General features: G+C 51.9%; 2 protein-coding genes across 3 annotated transcripts in view; one reads left to right on the forward strand and one right to left on the reverse strand.

Annotated features, from left to right (window-relative positions):
• Positions 1–11109, forward strand: POLG (DNA polymerase gamma, catalytic subunit). Its single transcript, XM_053954662.1, has 23 exons — positions 1–61; positions 551–1175; positions 1466–1661; positions 2055–2222; positions 2473–2619; positions 2833–2912; positions 3323–3505; positions 3621–3778; positions 3990–4113; positions 4193–4417; positions 4565–4685; positions 4869–4940; positions 5053–5172; positions 5353–5513; positions 5624–5677; positions 5767–5884; positions 6308–6443; positions 6552–6798; positions 6883–7005; positions 7306–7477; positions 7748–7956; positions 9048–9205; positions 10323–11109. Exons 2-23 carry the CDS (start codon positions 595–597, stop codon positions 10382–10384), a joined length of 3615 nt encoding a protein of 1204 aa, XP_053810637.1. The 5' UTR covers positions 1–61; positions 551–594; the 3' UTR covers positions 10385–11109.
• The window catches only part of FANCI (FA complementation group I), a 24256-nt gene continuing 12483 nt past the window's right edge, over positions 9901–21673 (reverse strand). Inside the window, exons 20-37 of one of the 2 annotated variants that reach the window (XM_053954661.1) lie at positions 20943–21125; positions 20727–20848; positions 20176–20340; positions 19744–19923; positions 18303–18466; positions 17822–17898; positions 17271–17387; positions 16526–16577; positions 15842–15969; positions 15649–15717; positions 15436–15523; positions 14952–15133; positions 14275–14331; positions 14132–14191; positions 13314–13400; positions 12206–12301; positions 11543–11668; positions 9901–10804 (exon numbers count right to left, since the gene is read on the reverse strand). In XM_053954661.1, coding sequence (XP_053810636.1) covers positions 10739–10804; positions 11543–11668; positions 12206–12301; positions 13314–13400; positions 14132–14191; positions 14275–14331; positions 14952–15133; positions 15436–15523; positions 15649–15717; positions 15842–15969; positions 16526–16577; positions 17271–17387; positions 17822–17898; positions 18303–18466; positions 19744–19923; positions 20176–20340; positions 20727–20848; positions 20943–21125 — 2019 coding nt within the window. In that variant the 3' untranslated portion in view covers positions 9901–10738. Of the gene's footprint in view, positions 10805–11542; positions 11669–12205; positions 12302–13313; positions 13401–14131; positions 14192–14274; positions 14332–14951; positions 15137–15435; positions 15524–15648; positions 15718–15841; positions 15970–16525; positions 16578–17270; positions 17388–17821; positions 17899–18302; positions 18467–19743; positions 19924–20175; positions 20341–20726; positions 20849–20942; positions 21126–21673 lie in introns of both variants that reach the window. The other variant, XM_053954660.1, reaches the window with a different exon arrangement.

Here is a 21673-nt window from a genome sequence, read left to right on the forward strand (position 1 = left end):
CGGGCGCCCCGGTTTGGATCTGCCCGCCCGTGCAGGCCCCGGTGGCGCTTGCGGGAACCAGGTGGGAACCGGGGGGAATTTGGGGGGGGAACATCTGTATGGGGGGGGAAACAGCTGTATGGGGGTAGGGCTGTACGGGGGAAAACATCTGTATGGGGGAAAATGTCTGTATGAGCGAACATTTGTATGGCGAGCAGGGCTGCATGGGGAGCATGGTTGTATGGGGGAAAACATCTGTATGGGGAAACATCTGTATGGGGAAACATCTGTATGGGGCACGGCTGTATGGGAGAAAACATCTGTGTGGGGAAACATCTGTACGGGGAAACATCGGTATGGGGCACGGCTGTATGGAGACAGTTATATGAGGGAAACCATCTGTATGGGGACACAGCTAAATGAGAGAAAACGTGTGCGTGGGGACACAGCTGTATGGGGGACACGGCTGTATGGGGCACAGCTGTACAGAGGAGTGTGTGACTGCACGGGACAGTGCGCGCATGGCGGGGGTCAGTGCTGAGCTCACCCCTCGCCCTTTCTCCCCCCGCAGCTCCAGCCGCCCGTGCCGGGGCACGTCCCGGAGCAGGGGGGACGATGAGACGCGTGTCCTGGATGCGCTCGGTGCGGGGCTGCAGCCCCCAGCCCCGGCGATGCCCGTCCAGCTCCTCGGCCAGCCGCCCGCTGCCGGAAGAGCCGAGCCAGGAGGCGGCCGCGGGCCAGCGGCGCATGAACCCCCTCAACATCCAGATGCTCTCCAGGAGCCTCCACGAGCAGATCTTCCGGGGGGCCCAGGTGCGCTACTCGGCGGAGGAGGTCCAGCGGAGCGTGCAGCACCTGCAGCGCCACGACCTGTGGGGCAAGGAGACCTCCACGCTGCCCGACGTGGACCTGCAGCTGCCCCGCATGTACGGCGACAACATCGACGAGCACTTTCGCCTGTTGGCGCAGAAGCAGAGCTTGCCCTACCTGGAGGCGGCCGACGAGCTGCTGCGCTGCCGGCTGCCCCCGCTGCCCGAGCGCTGGGCCTGGCAGCTGGGCTGGACCCGCTACGGCCCCGACGGGCAAGCGGAGCCTGTCGACTTCCCCGAGGAGCGGGCGCTGGTGTTGGATGTGGAGGTGTGCGTGGCCGATGGCCACTGCCCGACGCTGGCCGTGGCGGTCTCCCCGCACGCCTGGTGAGACGTGATGCCAGCAGCGACGCTGGGGTCACAGCAGCACTGGGGGGGGACAGTTTTGAGAGGATGGGGATGGTCCTGAGCGCAGCCTCTTCCTGCAGTCCACTGCTGGCTTGCAGGGAAGACACAATGAAGCCCCAGAGCATCTGGGATGTGGGGTGTGTGTCCTGCTTATCAAGAACAGCACTCCCGGGGTTGGTCACCTCCCTCGCACAGCTGGGGTCCTGCTCAGCACCCCGTGGCACTGTGGCTGCTTTGTGACAGCCGCAGGTGCCGCGTGTCCCCCGCAGGTACTCGTGGTGCAGCAGGCGGCTGCTGGAGCAGCGTTACTCCTGGTCCAGCCACCTCACCCTGGCCGACCTCATTCCCATGGAGAGTCCAGCAGGTGCCAGCTGTGCCAGCAAACAGGACTGGACGGAGAGAGTGGTGGTGGGACACAACGTGGCCTTTGACCGGGCATTCATCAAGGAGCAGTATCTTATCCAGGTGATCCACTGAGCCTTTGCTTTGTTCTGGCAGCTGCAGTTTCTTACCCAGATAATCATTTGCACTGGCTCTTGAGGGTTATTTTGAGAGATGCTGTTCTGCACAGGTACCCCAGGTTTGTGCTCACTTTGTCCTGCAGAACAGGTTGAGGCTGGATCCCTTTAGAGGAAGATACTCTTGCACCCTATAGGGCTGCTGGAGGCTGCGGGGTAGCAGCTGGGGATGTGGCAGGAACCTTTGAGCAACTGACAGCCTGCACTGGGGATGCTTTTGGCTCTCAAAAGGGGAGTGTGGGAGGCAAAGTTTCCCTTAGCAAAAGCAGCTTAAGCAGAGGACTTGCAGCTCCTCCAGCATATCCCAAACCCTCTTTTCTTCTGCTGTGTGGTGTCCCAGGGCTCCAAGATGCGTTTCCTGGACACCATGAGCATGCACATGGCCATCTCGGGGCTGACGGGCTTCCAGCGCAGCCTCTGGATGGCTGCCAAGCACGGCAAGAGGAAGGGGCTGCAGCAGGTCAAGGAGCACATGAGGAAAACACGCAGCAAGGCGGAGGGGCCGGCGGTGAGTGAGGGAGCTGAGCTGCTGGCAGTGCTGTGGGTGGCAGGGGGCCGCATGCTCCTGTGACGGGGCCGTTTGCTCCTGTGCTGGCAGAGTGGGAGCTGTTGGAGCAGCTCCACTGAGTGAAGCTCTCCCAGCATGTTTCAGATAAGGTGGCCTTGGTTTAAGCTGGAGCAGCAGCATCTTTTACTCCTCCTGATCTTGGCTGCAGCTGGTTGTCCTCCCACGCTGTCTGACCCCCCCGTTGTCACAGATCACTTCGTGGGACTGGGTGCACGTCGGCAGCATCAACAACCTGGCGGATGTGCACGCGCTCTACGTCGGGGGGAAGCCGCTGGAGAAGGAGGCACGGGAGATCTTTGTCAAGGGCACCATGGCTGACATCAGGAGTAACTTCCAGGTGCAGGAGGCCATCCCTGACAGGCAGCAGGAGCTGGAGAGGGGAGCAGGGTGGTAGTAGCTGCTGGGGTAGTTTCCATTTTGCTGCCCTTTCTTGCAGCATTGGGTGTGCGTGGGGCTGTGACCTGCTCTGTGCTCCTGCAGCCCTGATGCCTTGCCCTGTGCTGGCAGAGGGGTGGCTGCTTTGCCTGCTCTCACCTGCTGCTGTCCCCAGGACCTGGTGTCATACTGTGCCCGTGATGTCCAGGCCACCCATGAGGTGTTTCAAGAGCAGCTGCCACTGTTTATGGAGAGGTGAGAGCCGCTGGGTTCTGGCTGGTGCTGGCCAAGGGGCCGTGGGCTTGGTGGGCAGTGGGGAGGGTCATGGTGCCTCTGGGCATGAGATGCAGTTCCTCTTGTCCTTAGGGTGTCCTGAACCTCTTTTCAGGAGGGCTTTCAGACTCTTCCCATGTAGGTGACCAGGAATAAACAGCAGCACAGTGGCTGAGGGATGTGAGCAGGCTTCCTGAGGCAGTCTGGAGCCATACAGTTCTGGGGATGTTGCACAGGGCAGGCAGAAGATACAGGGATCCTTACAGAGTTTATGGGAAGAGCGTTGAGGGTTGTGTGAGGCTGGGAAGTTCTAGATGAAGACACATTCATGTCTATTGTAGTCTGGTGTTCCCTCTGGCAGATATCTAATTCCTTGCTGCTGTGGGGTCCAGGTGCCCCCACCCTGTCACGTTTGCAGGGATGCTGGAGATGGGAGTGTCCTACCTGCCAGTCAATGGGAATTGGAACAGGTACCTGAATGATGCTCAGGGTATTTATGAGGAGCTGCAGAAGGAGATGAAGAAGTCCTTGATGAACCTGGCCAATGATGCCTGCCAGCTGCTGCACGACCACAGGTACCACGGGCTGGGGCTGCAGGAAGGAGCTCAGGCACCAGGTGGTCCATGGGGGGCTGTGGGTGGGTGTGAGGTACAGGAGCAAAGCTGTGGTGTGACAACGGTGTGTCATCAGCTACAAGGATGACCCGTGGCTCTGGGATCTCGAATGGGACACACAGGAGTTTAAGCAAAAGAAGAATCCAGGGAAGAAGAAGAAAGGTCAGGATGGGAACAGCCGAGTCTCCCCAGCAGCAATGGATGCAGAAGAGTCAGCACAGGAATGGCAGGAGGGTGAGCACAGGTGATCCCTGGGGATGAGGGATGCTCCAGTGCTGCTTTCCCAGGGTTGCCCAAAGGGACAAGGGTTGTTGGTGCTGGAGGGTGAATCATTGCTGGCCTATGTTCCATGCTGCTTCATGTGGTGGGGGACTGGTTTGATGTCCCTGTCCCCAGAAAGGTGGCACAGAGGCCCTTTGCAAGCCACTTCTCCTTGCCCCACCAGACCCTGGTCCCCCCAGTGAGGAAGAGGAGCTGAAGGTCTCTGCGAGCCAGCTCTGTCTGGAGCGCCTGAAGGAGACGGTCGCGCTGCAACCCAAGAGACTCCAGCACCTGCCGGGCCACCCGGGGTGAGTTTGGGACCCTGTGCTGGGACCCCTGAGCTGGGGCTTGCCCTGCCCTTTCTGACCCATCCCTGCTGCTCCCCAGCTGGTACCGCAAGCTGTGCCCACGGCTGGAGGAGGAGGGCTGGGTGCCTGGCCCCAGCCTCATCAGCCTGCAGATGAGGGTGACCCCGAAGCTGATGCGCCTGGCCTGGGATGGCTTCCCCCTCCATTACTCAGAAAAACATGGCTGGGGATACCTGGTGCCAGGGCGGCAGGACAATTTGCCAGCACCCCCTGTAGAGACTGACGGCCCCTCCTGCCCACACAGGTGAGAGGGATGTAATGGGGTGCTGGGCTGGGAGCTGCCCCACGGGGGTATCTGGGAGCTCCCTGGCACCCTGGCACTCTGCCCAGGTGCTGCCCCAGAGCCTTGGGCCCGTTGTGGGTGTGTCAGCCCTGCCCTCTCTTCTGCCAGGGTGATTGAGGACCTGTACAGGCAGCACTGCCTGGAGAAGGGCAAGGAGCAGCCCCCGGGGCTGGAGGCAGCTGTAGAGGATGAGCTGCTGGTGATGGACAGCAGCACGATATGGCAGAAGGTGAAGGAGGGCATGGAGGGTTCCCTGGTGGGAGGGAGGTGTGGGGCTGTGCTCTCTCCTGTGTGCATGCAGTAACCAGTGCTGTGTGCAGCTCCAGGGCTGCAAGCAAGAAATTCCCTTTAATAAGGGTTACTGGAGGATTGGTGTTTGATCTGGCTCCCCCACGGTCCCTCTCTGCTGCAGATGGAGGAGCTGAGCCGGACTGAGATGGATCCAGAGGAGAAAATGAGCAAAGCAGACCAGAGCCTGGTGCTGGTAAGGGGGGTTTCCTGTGGAATGGGGTGGTGGATTGTTCTCTCTTTCCTTGATTCCCCCTCCTGCCATGCTTGAAAATGTTCCTGGCATTGCCTTACTTTGCTGGTCACAGGAGGAGATGGAAGAGCTGAGGTGGGCAGAGAGGAAGAGCAAGCCCTCATTCCACCATGGCAATGGTCCCTACAACGACGTCAACATCCCTGGGTGCTGGTTCTTCAAGCTGCCTCACAAGGCAAGCTGGGGCTCCTGAGGCTCTTTCTGTCCCCACAGTGCTGCTGGGACCCACGTGATCGCATCCCGTGCCATTGGGTGGGGGAAATCCATCTCTGTAGCTGGGACAGGAGGATGCACAGAGCTTTGGTGATGTGGAGTGGTGGCTTGCTGCGCCCTGACACCTCTTTTGCTGCTAAAGGATGGGAACGATAACAACGTGGGAAGCCCTTTTGCCAAGGATTTCCTGCCCCAGATGGAGGACGGCACCCTGCGGGCTGCTGTGGGCCGCACACACGGGACAAGAGCCCTTGAGATTAACAAAATGATCTCATTTTGGAGGAATGCTCACAAGCGGATCAGGTGAGCAGCTGCTTTCATGGTGACACCTCTGTGCGTGGAGGCTGTTGAGACAGGGGAGTTTGTGTGGATGCACAGGGGCTCAGCATCTCACCTGCCATGTGTCCCCTCAGTTCCCAGATGGTGGTGTGGCTGAAGAAAGGGGAGCTGCCTCGTGTGGTGACCAGGTACAGTACCCAAATCTGGACTGTTGTTCCATTTACCCTGCGCCAGGAGGGCTCTTGCAGGGTGATGCTCATCCTTGCCTCTGCCCCAGGCATCCTGACTATAACGAGGAGGACAATTACGGGGCCATCCTGCCGCAGGTGGTGACCGCAGGCACTGTCACCCGCCGGGCGGTGGAGCCCACCTGGCTGACAGCCAGCAACGCCCGGGTATGGCCACGCTTGGATCCCTGTGGGAGTGTTTTGGACTGATGGGAGGTACTTGGGTTGGAATAGGCGTTGGATACGGATGCTGGGATTTGGTGTGGCAGGGCCAGAGCTGGGGTCCTCTTGCTGATGTGCTTTCATGTGGGAGAAAGGAAGGAGTTGGCAGAGGCTCTGGAGCTTCAGGATGTGGTCAAAGGGGAAGAAAACAGCAACATACCAGTTTCTGTCTTCTCTCAAGCTCCCCTTCTTTGCTGGAGTAACCAAGTGGGTGATGGTCCATATGACTTAAACCCCATTTTGACATTGAGAGCAAAACTTAGGGGCACAGGGAGTGCTGTGCCAGCACTCTGTGGCTGTGGGAGGAAGGCTGCTCGTGTGCCATGGAGGAGGAGAGGGATGTGTTCACCTGGGCATCGTGTCCTGCAGGCTGACCGGGTGGGCAGTGAGCTGAAAGCCATGGTCCAGGTGCCACCCGGCTACTCCCTGGTGGGCGCAGACGTGGATTCCCAGGAGCTGTGGATCGCCGCAGTGCTCGGCGAGGCGCAGTTCGCTGGCATGCACGGTGAGCCGGGGCTGCGCCGCGGGGGAGAGGCTTTGCTGGGCAGGGGGGTGATCCCCCGATCCTCATCCTGATCCCGTTGGGTGTCCAACCTCTGCTCCCCTCCCGCAGGCTGCACGGCCTTCGGCTGGATGACTCTGCAGGGCAAGAAGAGCAACGCCACGGACCTGCACAGCAAGACGGCCGCCACCGTGGGCATCAGCCGGGAGCACGCCAAGGTCTTCAACTACGGGCGCATCTACGGGGCGGGGCAGCCCTTCGCCGAGCGGCTGCTGATGCAGTTCAACCACCGGCTCACGCAGCAGCAGGCGCGGGAGAAGGCCCAGCAGATGTACGCCGTCACCAAGGGCATCCGCAGGTGGGTGCTGCGCGGGCACGGCGCGGGCAGGGCTGGTGGCGCTGTTCCACCCAGAGGAGCTGGGTTACTCGCTCTCCCTTCCAGGTTTCATCTCTCTGAGGAGGGGGAGTGGCTGGTGACGAAGCTGGACCTGGCTGTGGACAGGGCGGAGGATGGATCGGTGTCGGCCCAGGATGTCCAGCGGCTCCAGAGAGAAGCCATGAAAGGGTGAGATGGTCTGACCCTGCATGGCTCTGTGGCATCAGGATGTGAGGGGGAGAGTGCTGCAGCCTGATGGGCAGTAGGCAGAGAAGAGAGATGGGGCTGGATAATCCTGGTCTGCCCTTCCTGCTCCTCCAGGGCCAAGGAGGTTTGATTTGGGGGCTGTCAGCCTCACCCACTTTCCCAGTGAACAGTTAGCAGGGTCTCGTCCTGCGGCCCCAAACCAGGAGGGAGTGTCTGAGGGTCTCAAATGGGGACCTGCAACCCCCTCCCACTTTTTCAGCAAACCTCCCCTCTGCCCCACAGGTCCAGGAGGGAGAAGAAGTGGAACGTGGTGGAGCAAAGAGTGTGGGCTGGAGGCACTGAATCTGAGATGTTCAACAAGCTGGAAAGCATTGCCTTATCCCCCTCCCCACAGACCCCAGTGCTGGGCTGTCACATCAGCAGGGCCCTGGAGCCTGCCATGGTCAAGGGGGAGGTAAGGATGCAGCTCTGAGATGCTTTTGCATATCTTTGCTTTGCTTATCTATTCTGAAGTGGTTTCCTGATGTTCAGCCCCTCTTAAGATTGCTGGAGGCCCACTAGGCTCTTGTAGCCATTCAGAAAACCCATTGTGCCTTTATCTCCATGCCACCAAGAAAAGCCAACCACCCTGAGTTTAGCAGATTTCTCCCAGGAGCTGTCCTGTACAGGTACTGTGCCCTTGACTGCAGTGCTCTCTTACTGTCCATCTCTTTCCTTTCACCAGTTTGTGACCAGCAGAGTGAACTGGGTGGTGCAGAGCTCGGCTGTTGACTACCTGCACCTCATGTTGGTTGCCATGAAGTGGCTGTTTGAGGAGTTTGACATCAACGGGCGCTTCTGCATCAGCATCCACGACGAGGTGCGGTACCTGGTCCAGCACCAGGATCGCTACCGGGCAGCCCTGGCCCTGCAGATCACCAACCTCCTCACAAGGTGAGATGTGATGGCTCTGGTGTCTCCTGGGGAGGAGCAGCAGTGACTCTGGAGTGGGACAGACAAGCCCCAGGGGCTGGGGTTGGCTTTGCCTACAGCAAGCTGGTGCAGAGCAGTTTTCTTCTGCTCACGGCAAGTTAGCAGCATTGGGGGCTGCAGTTCCTTCATGTGTGACTCAGGTGGCTATAAATGGACCTCAGCTTTGATTTCCAGGGATAATGTGCTGGCAAAAGCTTTTTTTTTTTCAATCATCAGCTTTTGGCCCTGCGGGGATGGAGCCAGTAACTGGCTCTGCTGGGATTCAAGTGCATTTCTTCCTGCTCCCTTCAGGTCTGCAGCTGTCACATGGCAGCAGCCTTTGGGCTTGGTTGAGGAGCTGGGAGCCTGAAACTGTCCCATCCCTCATCCCCTGCTGCCTTCAGGGGACAGCAGGGGGCATGGCTCATCTCTGCTGTGAGCACCAGCGCTGTCACCCCTCCCACAGCCTGGGGTGTTCCTGCTGCTTCCCTGCTCCATGCAGAACTAAGCTCAGCCTAGAAAGCTGCTGACCTCCAAGGGCTCCTGTTGATCCAGCCGTGGCACAGCCAGCTTTGCCAAATCCCCTTCCCAGCACAGTGGGGTATTTGGTTACACAGGAGCTAGTCAAGGTGAGCTGTTTCTCCTGTGTGGAGGCAGGAATGACACAAACAGCCTTTCTGCAGCCACAGTGGGGCAGGCACCCTGACGTTCCTGCCTTTGTGCTGGCTCCTGTGAGCACAGGGCTTCCTGCTGGGAAAATCCTGCATCTGCTCTGCCTGCCAGGGAGGATTAGCCAGCAGCGAGGAGCTAGATTCTTCCCTTTTCTCAAGGAGGCTCCATTACTTCCAAGGAGGCACCATTACTGTTCCTCCCATGCCCATTTTAGCAATACTTGACCCTCCTGCTATCTAGGACTCAAAGCACCTTGGCCCCCACCTGCTGACTGATGTGGGTGCATAATACCCTGTGAGGGGTGGCTGGCCAGTGTTTGGTAAATGTGGCTGATTGGAATGGGGTGTGACAAGGTCACGGGTCATGTCCAGCACTGTCCCACCTGCTTTCTTGCTCTCCAGGTGCATGTTTGCCTACAAACTGGGCCTCCAGGATCTGCCACAGTCAGTGGCTTTCTTCAGTGCAGTGGATATTGACCAGTGCTTAAGGAAAGAGGTGACCATGAACTGTGTGACACCATCAAATCCCATGGGGATGGAGAAGTACGGCATCCCTCAAGGTGAGCAGTGTTCCCTGTAATCTCCTCTCCACCTGCAAGCTGCCCCCTGTAATCTCTTCTGCACAAGCCTTCCCTGCTTAGGCAGAGCACTTGGCCTGAGTAGTCATTCCCTGAGGGTTCTGTTCAGCTGAGGCACCTCATGAGCCCCTTGGCTCCTGACACGTCATCTGACCTACAGGGCAGCCACGGTGCTGGAGCCTGCCCCTCTTTCCTCCGTCCTCGAGCGTTCATGCTGCTGCTTTCCAAATATTTGTGACAGTGATGAGCCAGGCCTGGCCCTGTTCGCCCACACTTTGTTTGCTTTGTGCCCCTTGGAGGAGCCCTCCTGTGCACTTCTAACACTAACCAAATTTAATTTCTTCTCCGAAAGGAAGCACCTCAGCAACCTTGCTTTGTCTGTTTTGTCCTGCAGACCGAAACTTTGCCATCTTTTGTTTCTTTCCCTCCTTCCCTGCTCTCCCTTAGCCAAGCACAGCTCTGTTCAGAGAACTGCTCTGGCGTTGCTGGGTGCTTCCTCAGCAGTCCCGAGGCCTCAAGTCATCCCTATCTGCACTCAGTGTAACCCTCCAATTGCTGCAAGCAAACATTTAACTCGTGGCAGGGAAGCAGCTCCTCCTCACTGTGCAGCAGCTCATTCCCAGATAAGGGAAGAACCTGCCCTCAGATTTGTTCTCTCAGTCACTGCACACATCAGATACTCTGCCCTTAAGTAACCTTTATTAGGACTCTTACAGGCAAAGGGTGCTTTCAGAAACAGGATTTGTGCTCTGTAGGCAAAAAGGGCACTTTTCACCAAGAACAAGGCAAATGAAGCAAGTGCATCACAATCGGGGTCAGCAAAAATGTAACAACAAAACCAGCCTGGGCAGAGGAAGCTGTGGCCTCTCACTGCTCAGGAGAGCACACAGCAGCTTCAACTCCAAGGCAGACCAGCTCATGTTCCCAGCTCCCTACTGGTGCTGGTTTCTGCATTCTCACCACCACCCAAAACAGAAGTTTGAATAAATTTAGGGTGTTCTGTGCTAGATGCTCTGAACTAAAGTGAATCCCAGCCATCGCTCTCTTGCATTGCAGTCTGAGTGTACTGCAGGGAACTGACTGTCCCCTTGTCTTCCAGGGGAAGCACTGGATATTTATCAGATAATTGAAATAACCAAAGGTTCGCTGGAGAAGCAATGATGACACCAGAGTGCCAGGACAGTTGTCCAGACCGTGTGCCAAAGCCTCCCTGTCCTTTCAGAAGCAGATCCTTTGGCAGGGACTGACTGATCCCAGCTGCTTCCTTTCCATTTTGCTGTAAGAAGGGATATTTCTGGGCAAGATTCAAATAGCAGAGGCACTTCTGATGGCAGCAGCCAGCTGTGAAACCTGAGACAGAGGCCAGAGTCACTCCCATGAACACAAAGGAAGAAGGCAGAAGTATTTGGCAAGAGAAGCAATAAACCATCATCTCCATATCTGCAGCCTCCGAGACCAAGGCGAGTCCACCATGGAACGGGCACTGTGAGAGGAGGCAGTGGCAGCAACCCCAGTTTATTTTTTTCTCTGTCTCTTCTTTTTGGGTTCCTGGTTCTCATCTGTCTGCTCCACTGTGCTGCTCTGGAGAGGGGAGGGAGAGAGCAGCAGTAGAGTGTGATTGTTTTTGTGTGAGTAGTCCAAGGAATGTTTACCTAGAGCAAGAAGCCAGCTGTGCAGAAGGGGATTTAGCTCTTTTTTTCTCATTAACAAAATGACCTGAATATGGGATTCCTGTCAGCCACTGAGACTTTCCCCATGGGCCACCCCCTCCCCAGTTCATGCTGGAACTTAGACCACAGGCTACCAGGGACTCTGTCCTGGATTTTGGCTTGTTGAAATACTCAGGAAAATATGGACAGAAGCACCAATAAAAACCTGGACAATCAGCAGAGTAAACTCTTTATTTTCCTTAGCCAGCATGTTGCACTCACTGCCTTCACCAGAATTATGTAGTAGAAATGGGTCTGAGGAGAATGATGCCTTGCAAAATTTACCCTGCCAGGTCTTTATCTACAAAAACTTGCATACAAAACCACTTTGCATTGTGCTGCAAAGGTCTGATCCTGGCCAACAGTTTCACTTCCCCAGGACCAGGGACACAGAGCTGGTGCATGAAAATAAAGGCTGCTTGAGGCAGAGGGCTTGGGGTATAGGGGGTGTTCTGAGAGAAGCTGTTCACTCCTTCCTATCAGCTTAGTGAGAGCTAACTCAGGAAAGACAAGCTGTTCTAACCTCACACATTCCTGCACAACTCACAAATACAGCTGGCTTCTAAAGAGGAGGAAGCCTATCAGTAAAAGCAGCTAAATGAGTCCTGACCTGGTCGTTGTGTGGCTCGTTCTCAGCATCCTCTGAATTCTGCTCCTGCAGGGCGCTGTCCAGCACGGAGGCGTTGATGCGGAAATCCCGGGAGGTGCTTAACTTCATGTACTGCATCAGGTTCACCTGCAGCAACCAAGGGGAAACCAGGCAGGGAAAACATTCAGCCATGAGCATCTTAAGTTTAGTTTTCTACCCTGCCTAGTCCTTTGCACAGCACTGGGACAGAGTCCATCACAGTAATAATGCAGGACTGAAGCACAAAGTGGGTGCAAAAGCACCTGCCCCCGTGCAGTGCAGGGGCCCATTTACTTTCTTCTAAAAGCCAAGTGATTGCCAGCTACTGTCACTCTCATGTAGGACCTCGTTGTGGTACATTTCATGACACAGACTGGGGGAGAGTGAAGGAAGGTGGCATGAAGTGTGCATGTTCCTGCTCCACCAGGAACCACAGGTCACAGGCAGGACTGATGTTGGCACGGGCTGGTATCAGTGTGGCAACAATTCAGCAGTGTTGGGCCACGAGCATGGGTAAGGGCTGAAAGGTCCCTACACCTTCCTAATCTGAGCATTAAAAGAGACTTTTAACAGCCCTCCACCATGCCATTGATCCCACTGTTGCACCAGGTTCAGGTCACAGAAGATCTCTCTGCTTTACATTACCTTTGACTTCTTGGAGAGATGGATAAGGAACTTCTCATATTGCTCAATTGCAAAAATCAGGTTTGGGATTGGCTTGGTCTCCCGAAGCACCTTGGCCTGAAATGTGAGAGGAGTGAGATGGGTCAGATTTAGAAAGGCACAATGGCACTGTAGCATGACATGAAGACCACAACATTCCCAATTTAGAAAAGAGTCTTTGGTAACCTTGCTCTGTACCAGTCCTGCCCCACCCAGCAAGCCTTGTCAGCTTTGTCACTAGCTTTAAACTGACTCCCCAGATGGTTCTGCAGTGAGGCTCTCCCGTGCATTGTTTTGTGCTCTGCCTGCAGTCCACAACCCTGACATCCCTGTCAGCAGCTCCTCTGCTCCAGCTCTCCCAAGGCATCACAAGCACAAGCCATCCAAGCAAGGAGCACCCTGACGTTTCACTACATTGTTGTCCTGCTTATGCACCACCACTGGTGTTCGTTCCCCATGGTGACAGAGTGGTGAAGGACACGCAGCATTTCAGCCCATTTCCATACACTCGGGGAAAAGCTAGGAAGATCTTATTTGTGGCTTTTTTAAACCCTTAACATCACAGGAATGTCTGGGACGGCTGATGAGACGAAGGACATCAAGGACCAGGAACCTGCCAGCCTGTTCACTTGCTCCCAATCAAATAATCCAGTCATTTTCAACTGCTTTACTTTAGTGGAATCCATTCCTTCCTTCATCTTTAAATGTACTGATAAAATTAAGAAACACTTAAAGAGGATGCAATATCGGTTCCAATAAATTAGCCCATATCTCTAATTTCATAGCTTACCCCAAATGGTAAAAATACCAGACAAGGCAGACTATCCAGATTGACCTTTGTTTCATGTCCATGAGATTTTAAGCTGCATTTAGTGAAGATGGCTTTTTTGTTGTGGGTTTTTTTTTGGTTGTATTTTGTTTTGTTGTGCTCTTTTAGATTTTTTTTCTGAAATTACAGTATATTAAATTTAATTTTTACTTAAAAGGCCTATATGACAAATTGTCTGGTGATCTGTAAGAAGCCACCAGGTACCACAAGCCTCAATCCTGCAACTACAGCCCATGTTCTCATGGAGTGAGTCAGTCTTACCATTACTGTGGAGACTGCAGCAGCTTCATCCTCTTTCTTCTTCTTTTTCTTCTCTTCTACAAAGCTTAAGCTCTCGCTGTGGATGTTCTGAAGGAGAATGCCAAAAGATGTGTCATTAGAGGGTAAGCAGGGAAGAAAGGCCAGCCAAGAAAGGCCAGAGAAGTCCTTGTTCCAGATAACAGCATTACCAGCTAGATAACAGAAAGCTAGTGATATAAGGGTGGAATTAGGTGTGATCTCAAAAAAAAAAAAAAAAAACAACCAAAAAAAACCACAAACCCAAACCCAAGAAAGAAACTAATTTCTTAATTTATACATTCAGAAATGTGCATGTATGAGAAGTCCCCAGCAGTGATAGCTCTGCACACCACAACACCTGCCCCAATATGTTGTAAAATTCCTGTGGTGCTCACACAAGTACCCAGTTCCTCTCCAGGCAGATAAATCCCAGCTCCAGCACTGCAGTCTTTGGCACCCACATTACTTCACACTGTGATGACTGCAGTGTTGTTGACCTTTATTTGCCATTGTGGTTAACAGCAGTATTAATCTCATCCAAAAAACCCCACATGAACAGAGGGGAAAAAAACCCAGCTAAAGCCCAGCTCCTTCCCTGCTCAAGCAGAAATCAGCATGCTCAGTCCCAATGGTGCTGAAATGTCTTATGCTATATTTGACAAAGTAAAGCTTGAACTCCATGAAACTCAGGTCATGTCAAGAAGATTAATAATCCCCAAGGGTGCCTGTGTACTGAAGCTGATACACCACTCAGCATCAGATGGACTGGCTGTGATTGTGCCAGTTAATTTAGGCCTTACCTGTACGTAAGTAATGAATGAGTAACACTGTGGGGTCAGATGGGAACCTGAGAGCTTCACCTGTAAAGGAGCAGACAGAGAGGCTGGTGTTACTCCTAACTCAAGGCAATGAGCCATTTCCCCAGGAATTTGCTCACACTCACCAGCTTTTCCAGTCTTCCTGGGATGGTAGTTGAGCTGCTGCGGCAAGCCTGGATATACTGCAAGGAAAAAAGGAGTTTCTTCTAGGTGTGCTGTTCCCATCCTGTATCCACACAGAGCTCAAAGCAGCTCATACAATGGCACAGTGGGGAGGGCAGGATTTGCACAGATACCCTCCCCAGTGGCTTGTTCCATCCCAAATGCCATGTCTGCATTCCAGAGCTGTGAGAGGAGAGCTCTGGGGCAGTCACCACCTCATCTCAGGAGCTCCACAGGCCTGTGGAGTTTCATGGTCCAGTTCCCCCAGGTCCTGCTTCAGGGAATGGAAATGAGTGGCAAGGGCAGGGCTGGGTGAGCACTGTGAGTGCCCTTCATTGTGCACATAGTTGTGTAGAGGAACCCACAGCACACACTGGAAACAGCAACTCCAAGCCATGCAAAGCCAAATTCAGCTGGAGAGAACCTTTCCTTTCATCTCCACTGGTACAACTATCACTGCTCAGAAAGGTCACAAAATTGAGGGCATGAAAGCCAACAGAACAAAGGCTCAACTCCTTCAAGAGATCAACAGTCCAGTCCTGAGCGTAGCTGCTGCCAGGGGTCACTGTGAGCTTGCTGCAGCAGATGGGGAGAAGGTTTTTAGCTCAGAGGCAGCCCACCGTCAGCAGAGCACACTCACGTGTTTGATGAGGGAGGTGAGAATCGCGTATGTCTTGCTGAGGCTTCTCAGCAGTGTGTCCACACAGCTCCCTGCTGGGAGTGCAGTCTGCACCAGCTCATGATAGACTGTCAGAAGAGTTCCCAGCTGCAGAATTACACCTTTCTCCAGAGCCTGAGTTTGGTTTGATGCCTGAGAGGAGTCTTCTAGAAGAAAGAGGTATCTCGTGAATATATCTAATGAATCCAGTTGTGCAGTTGGGAGGCACAAAAGACCATCTTTGTGTCTGATGCATAAAGCCCCAGTGGGGCAAGGGGAAAATAATCACTGGAGAGATTTTATCACAACACCCTTATCTTACTTTGTTCATGTGGAACCAGCTCAAGGGAGAGTTTAACCTGACCTCAGATGATGCTATCTCAAAATTCTCAAATGTCTTCTTACTCTCTATCTTTAGCTGTTTTTGACAGAGATGTAACAGTAAGAACTGGACCACTTCCATTACCTGACGTGTCTGACCCCAGACTGGTGAGTTTCTTGATAAGCCAATCCACCTCTTCAAGGACCTTATCCACCTGACCCAGAACCAGCAGCTGAGACAGAAACCAGTAACAAAACAGGTTTTTGGAGGAGTTTGGCACAACAGGAACCTGCAAGCTGCTCCAAGCACAGTAGCCCTGGACACTGCAGGTGTCACACACATGCTGTTCTGACTCACACAGACAGTGGGGGCTGCAGTCTTGGCATTCACTATGGCGAAATGGCACCGACCCTCCACTTCTATGTCCTGGGGAGAGGACAGAAAAGAAATTCTGGTAAGACTTTAACTTCTGTCACATAGTTTGCACCAGAGATGCACTCAAATCTGACAGCACTATGTGAGGAAGAGCTCAGCTGCTCCTGCATCATACCTGATCTATATCTCCCAGGCAGGCGTGGATGTCTTGTGCAAGTTCCCGCAGGAGACCAACAGGGCTCTTGTAGAGAACATGGACACTGAAGAGCAGAGACAGCAAACCCTTGCAGCAAGAAATATCCTCTGTGGGGAAGAGAAAGTGACACAGTGCCAGGTGCAGAGCTTGCCTAGCTACTTAGGAACATCAGACATCCAGTGAGGGAAAGTCTCAGATTCAGTATGGATTCAACAGTAGGTGAAAGTCCTATCAAAATACCCCAGCTACAAAAGCAGGGTTTAAAACATCAGGCATCCCTTGTAATAGTGCAAGGGGAACTATGGCCCACTGGAGCTGTTTGGTAATAGAAAAATGGTGACCAAAAGCACTGAGGAAGTGCAATACAAACCCTGGCAAGAGTACTGTCTTTGCAGTGTATAAATCCCGATTTGAGCCTAAATAACAAGGGAGAAAAGTCAAGTATGTGAGTGGCTTCCTTTCCTTCAGAAATGCTAATAGTTTTAGAGATGGAGCTCCCTCTCTAACACTTGTACTTATATCACAATGTTGTGCTAATCTGCCACAGAATGGGACCTGAATGTATCTTGACAAAGAGGTAAAACCAGGACAGAGCATGTAAGTAAGGGTCTAATGCCAGACCTGACATATCACATCTAAACATGCTCCTCAGAGCTTACTTACCAAGAGCATTTTCTTTGCAAACTTTGACTGTCCAAGTCAGGAACTGAAGGAACTATTTAAGAGGAGAAAAGATACCATGACTTTGAAACACAAAACTACTACTAGTAATAAAAATCCAAGACAATGAATCATAGAGAAAGATGAGTAGGGAATCTAGCTGTGCTCTGTGAAGTTCCACATGGGACACTTAGCCTACTAACAAGTCAAAAACTGAGATCCAGGACAGGGTAATGGCTATACATTCCCTTGGACAGAGTAACAGCTCCATTTAATTTAAGGTAAATGATGACCCCAGACTTCTGGCACAGTTAGTACAGTTCCTAGCTTGTAAAACTGGGGCACTTTAGAAAATGACTCCTTGCATGGAAGGAATTAGGCATTCAGCCAGTTTGGACTGGACACGAGTCTGCTGGCCTTTTTTGCCTCTACTCCCATGTGGAGGCCACACCACAACTAGGCTATGTTAGGAGTCCCTGCTCAGGCAAACAAATCATTCAGGTGCTCAAAGGCAGGATCAGAATGTGCAGGAGTGGGATGGCAAGACAACTTTCTCTGAAGTGTCCTTGCAGGTGTGTGACAGGAGAGCCCTTCACAGTGTAACAGAACTGTCCCTTTGACCTGGTGTGGTCTGTGGGAGGAGGCAGGGCACACATGCCAGAGCCCACAGATGCCAACCCCATCTGATAATCTCCTTCCCACACCCATGGCTATGACACCCAGCTACCATGTGAAGGCTGAGGAGTACCTGCTGTGAGGCTGGGTCCAGGAGTTTGGACAATGTGGAGAGAACAGTGATGAGTGACTGTGTTTCCTTGGCATTGAAGTCATCTTCAGCACTGCTGAGCTGGTTCACCAGGGACCTCTGGTTAGGGGAAGGAAAACACCCCCTGAGTGTGAATATGTGTTGCATAAGCAAATAACCAGAAGCTGCAAGCAGATAAAGGGATCAGCAGCAAGGAGAATGACAGAGTACAAAAACAGGACTCTTCTCAAGAACAAGTGCTGATTTTTGATAGGAGTGCTTACAGTCTGCATATGGTCAGTGTGACTTTTAGAATACTCAGGTAAGTTTATGCTGCACTGAAGAACCTCAAGTTCCGTAAACACACATGCACATCCACCCACCTGGATCATCAGCTTTCCTTAGGGACCAGAAACTTTTCTGAACTGCTAGTGAATCAGTGCCACAGTTGCTATCACATACTCAACCCTGTGGTCAAGCAACAGAGAGCTAGCAGTGTTTCCTGCCAGAATCCCAAATGCTTTGGAACACTTGCAGCACACAGTGGTACTCACCTGAAACTGTCGGATCTGGAAGGCAGCTTTCTCTGTGACATTAATATCCGTTTCTTCTGCGTCACCATCAGTAATATCTGGCAGAGACAGAAAGGTGCAGAAAAAAGCTAAATGCCAAGAGCAGAATACAGGATTTATTTCCAAAAGTGGGAAAGACTGCTCACAGCTAGAGGAGGAACACAGACTGCAGAACCATGGTGAGCCGAAAAACATGTTAAAGGCAAACTTCAAATAGATGAATGCTGTATCAGACCCCAGCTATCCTCTGCTGACAGACTGAGAGCTCTGTTATAAAGGCAGGTAAAATATATCTCTAGAACTTGTCTCTGGTGTGGAAACCTGTCTCTGGTATGCTACTAAGCCCACCTTGTTACTGAGAGACAAGAACCAGAGCCATCTCTCCCTGGTTAGGGATACCTGCCCACACATGGACTGGAACCTGGAGGGTAGAAACCAGAGCAGAATGGTACCATGTGCCTACCCAGGGCTTGCAGAAACTGGGGGATCTTGGCAGAGTACAGCTGCTGCACCGTGTTGAAGATCCGCAGCAAACCTTCCAAGCACAGAAGTGAAATGCTTTTGCCTTTCTTCTTCCCTGACTCTTCAACAACGGTGGGAATTGAAGTGTACCTCCAAAGCAGAACCCTGTGGGATGGGAGATGAGATTTACTCCAGCAGAGCTGGCTGCACAGGGCAAGAACTAGATCTACTCTTAGGATCATATTTTTAACATAACTAAACTGGAAGGTCTTTTACCTATAGAAGAAGGGTGGGGGAAGAGATCTTTTTTAAGAAGATTTTATTTCAATGTTAGCAAAACAGCTACTGCATTCTTCCTGCACAGCTAAATAATTTAATTCTTTCCAGGTGCCAAGGGACCTTCCAATCCCATTTCAAGTCCATCTTTTTACACTCATTTCTTCCACTCTGCTTTCCCTCTTTCTCAGACTACCCTGACCACTGGTGTCAAATCTACTAGTGACAAAAAGAGTTTTACTCGTGGCAGTTTGGTTCTGTGAAATGTCAGAATTCACTACAGGGCTCTCTATAAATAAAATCAGAAAGGTAAAGGCAGGCAAAGCAAAGTAAAAAGCTGTGAGGAAAGCAAAATTGTTTGGCCCAAAGAAGACTTTTCTATTTGTAGGCAAACATCTTTTTCCTGCTTCCCTAACCCCACTTCTTCCCTTTTTTGTTCCCTCTCCTTTCTTCTCATTAGTTGTGTTGCCTGCACAGATGATCTTATTCTGTTTCAATGTCCAATCACGCAAAACATGTAGCTCACATGTAGTCCTAATGACTGCAACAAAAATAGCCTCTATTATTTGGGGTGAGACACAAAACCGGCATTATGCATGGCAGGGGTAATTTGCATTTTGTGCTCTCTGCTGACTGGGCTCTGAAAAGACCCCATGCAGATATGACCTAGATTCCAAAAGACATTTACATGGTTCACATTCTTGGATTTCCAAAGGATTAGATGCATGAATGTCTTCAAGCATCTTGCAGAAGTCCTAAACAAATGATTTCTAAAGCTTGTGTCCCTCATACATCTGTTTTGTTCCGTAGTTCAAAGTGAATTTTAACTTTGCTGCATTCCAGAGGCCTCAAGAATCCAGCCTGTAATCATCTTACCTTCTCTATGACAATGAGTTATGAACAAGAAGCCAGAAAGAAACTGAAAATTTTTGATGGCATTTGGTTCTTCCAGGCCAAGTTATTAAAGCTGTATCACTCACTATGGCACAGAAACTGTAGTGCCTCCACTTGATTTCTCAGGAGCACAGAAAGGCAGTGACCTCAACCCAGCAACAACAACAGTTTCAAACAGTTATGGACTGAATTCTTCTTTCAAAACCCTACCTGAGAATCAAAAATCCCCCCCAAATGCATTGCTGATGTCTCCACATGCCACACTGACTCACTGTGTGATTTTGCAGAGGTTCTGGAACATCTTCTCTGGATTTTGTCCGTCTGGTCCGTCCGTCTGTCCCGTCTCCTCCAGCTGCTGCACCTTCTGCAGAGCGACGCTGACAGCGTAGCGCAGGAACTCCATGCTGGAGCGCAGCACGGCCAGGCTCTCCTCGTGGCTTTGGGCATTGTCCCTGCAGGACCAGAACTGTCAGAGAACTGGGGATGCACAGAGGAAGCTCAGGGATGGCCTATGAGATCCAAAACCTAATATGAAATTGCAAATAAAATCTCTGGCTGAACTGGGGGTGGAAAAGACCCTTTGTTTTGGTAGCTTGTAGTGAACACTCAGAGGGTAAGAGCTGCACCAGCCTTTCCAAGCACACTAACACATGGTTTGAATTGATGTCTGGCTCTGCTCCACAGAGGACTGGACACCTTCTCACCTGAACAAAGCTGTGAGCAGAGTAGATACAAAACCCATGGACAGGAAGCTCCGTGCAGTTTTGTTGCTCAAAGCAGATTTATTCTTTCCAGCTTTCTCCCTCAGGATTTCAGAGAGTTTGTTGTAACATGTAAACAGGCCCAGGACATCCTCAAACTTGTTCTTACTGCAATAAAATTGTAGAAAACATTATTGGAGAAAATGCATTCTTGGAGTTTCCCATTTGATGCTTCAGCTGCCAAATTACACCATGACACTTCCTAAATGATGAAACCTATTACATCCCCCTGCCTCCCTAACAGTGTATACCTCACCCAATCCTCCTCAACCTGCTCTTCTACAACATGTCAGATCCCATCTCCTACAACACATGACATTCCAATGGAAAACACTCCCCAAGGCTCTGTGAGTGGCTGTGCCACAAGGCACTCGTGCTCAGATCATTGATTCTGTGTTGGCACTACCATCCTGTGCCTGCAATGAGGCTGTACTCCAAAGAGCTGGGCAAATAATAGCACAGCTAGTGCTAGAGGGTAAGATTTAATGTTTTACCTGAAATTCCCAATGTTGAAATTGTACTCAATCAGAACCTCACAAATTCCCATCACCTGAATGGCATAGATGTTATTTTTCACACCGACACCAGAAGACAGCGAAAAATCTGCTGATTTATCCTGAGAGGTAAAGGAAACAAGTGAAAAATCTGTTCAAAAACTGACAAGAACTCGGCGTCTTCTCCCACTGAGTCAAACTGAAAATCTGATTTACCAGTTCAAAGTCTTCCAACTCGCTCTTGATCATTCGTCGTGTGACAGATTCTAACATCTCTTCAAAGTTTTGCTCAAATCCCACACCCTCCTCCTCCTCCTCGTCATCTTCAGCTCCTTGGCACAGACGCACAGTGCTCTTGTACCAGGCAAGACAGTGCTGGATGCAGCAGAGCAGGTGGGCCTGGAGGAAGGAGGAAGCAGCCACACAGTCACACTCAGCCTCTGAGCTGGAGGTCACTGGCAGCAGTAGACATGGCCCAGACTGTTATGGTGGGATGTAAAGAGCTGTGGCTGCCTTTGTAACTGTCTTGAGTCTTGAGGATATGCCTCATTCCCAAATTGAGGGGATCAGTAATCTCACATAAAGCTACTCAGTTCCAGCTTCAGACAGTGCTCTGTCTGAATGAACTTTTCTAGATGGGATGTAAAGACTTAACTCCCACTGCTCCCTCCACCCAACCACCTCAGGTACTGAAGGAGATGGAAAGGGAATTTCCAAAGGGACTCTCACTCTAGCTGAAGTGTCTGTGCCCTTCCTGGGTGTGCTACTGCACACAAGCTTCCTTAGGGGAAAACAAAATGATTAATTGGAATTTGTTCCCTTGGAAACCCAACAAATCATTGAGGTCTCATCTCCAACAATTTCAAAGGAGCAAAACCAAAGGACAAATTCTTCCCCCTGCTACACACACAAACTGCACAACTATTTTATGTGGAATTAAGTTAAAG

Source organism: Vidua chalybeata, chromosome 13 (assembly GCF_026979565.1).
Source record: "Vidua chalybeata isolate OUT-0048 chromosome 13, bVidCha1 merged haplotype, whole genome shotgun sequence".
Classification (NCBI taxonomy): domain Eukaryota; kingdom Metazoa; phylum Chordata; class Aves; order Passeriformes; family Viduidae; genus Vidua; species Vidua chalybeata.

Bases quoted from the DNA above. Each gene is read 5' to 3' on its own strand.
- POLG (XM_053954662.1), top strand. From the start codon at position 595: ATGAGACGCGTGTCCTGGATGCGCTCGGTGCGGGGCTGCAGCCCCCAG. The intron at 1,662-2,054 runs GTGATCCACTGA...GTGGTGTCCCAG, and splicing joins AGGAGCAGTATCTTATCCAG to GGCTCCAAGATGCGTTTCCT. The intron at 3,506-3,620 runs GTACCACGGGCT...GTGTGTCATCAG, and splicing joins CAGCTGCTGCACGACCACAG to CTACAAGGATGACCCGTGGC.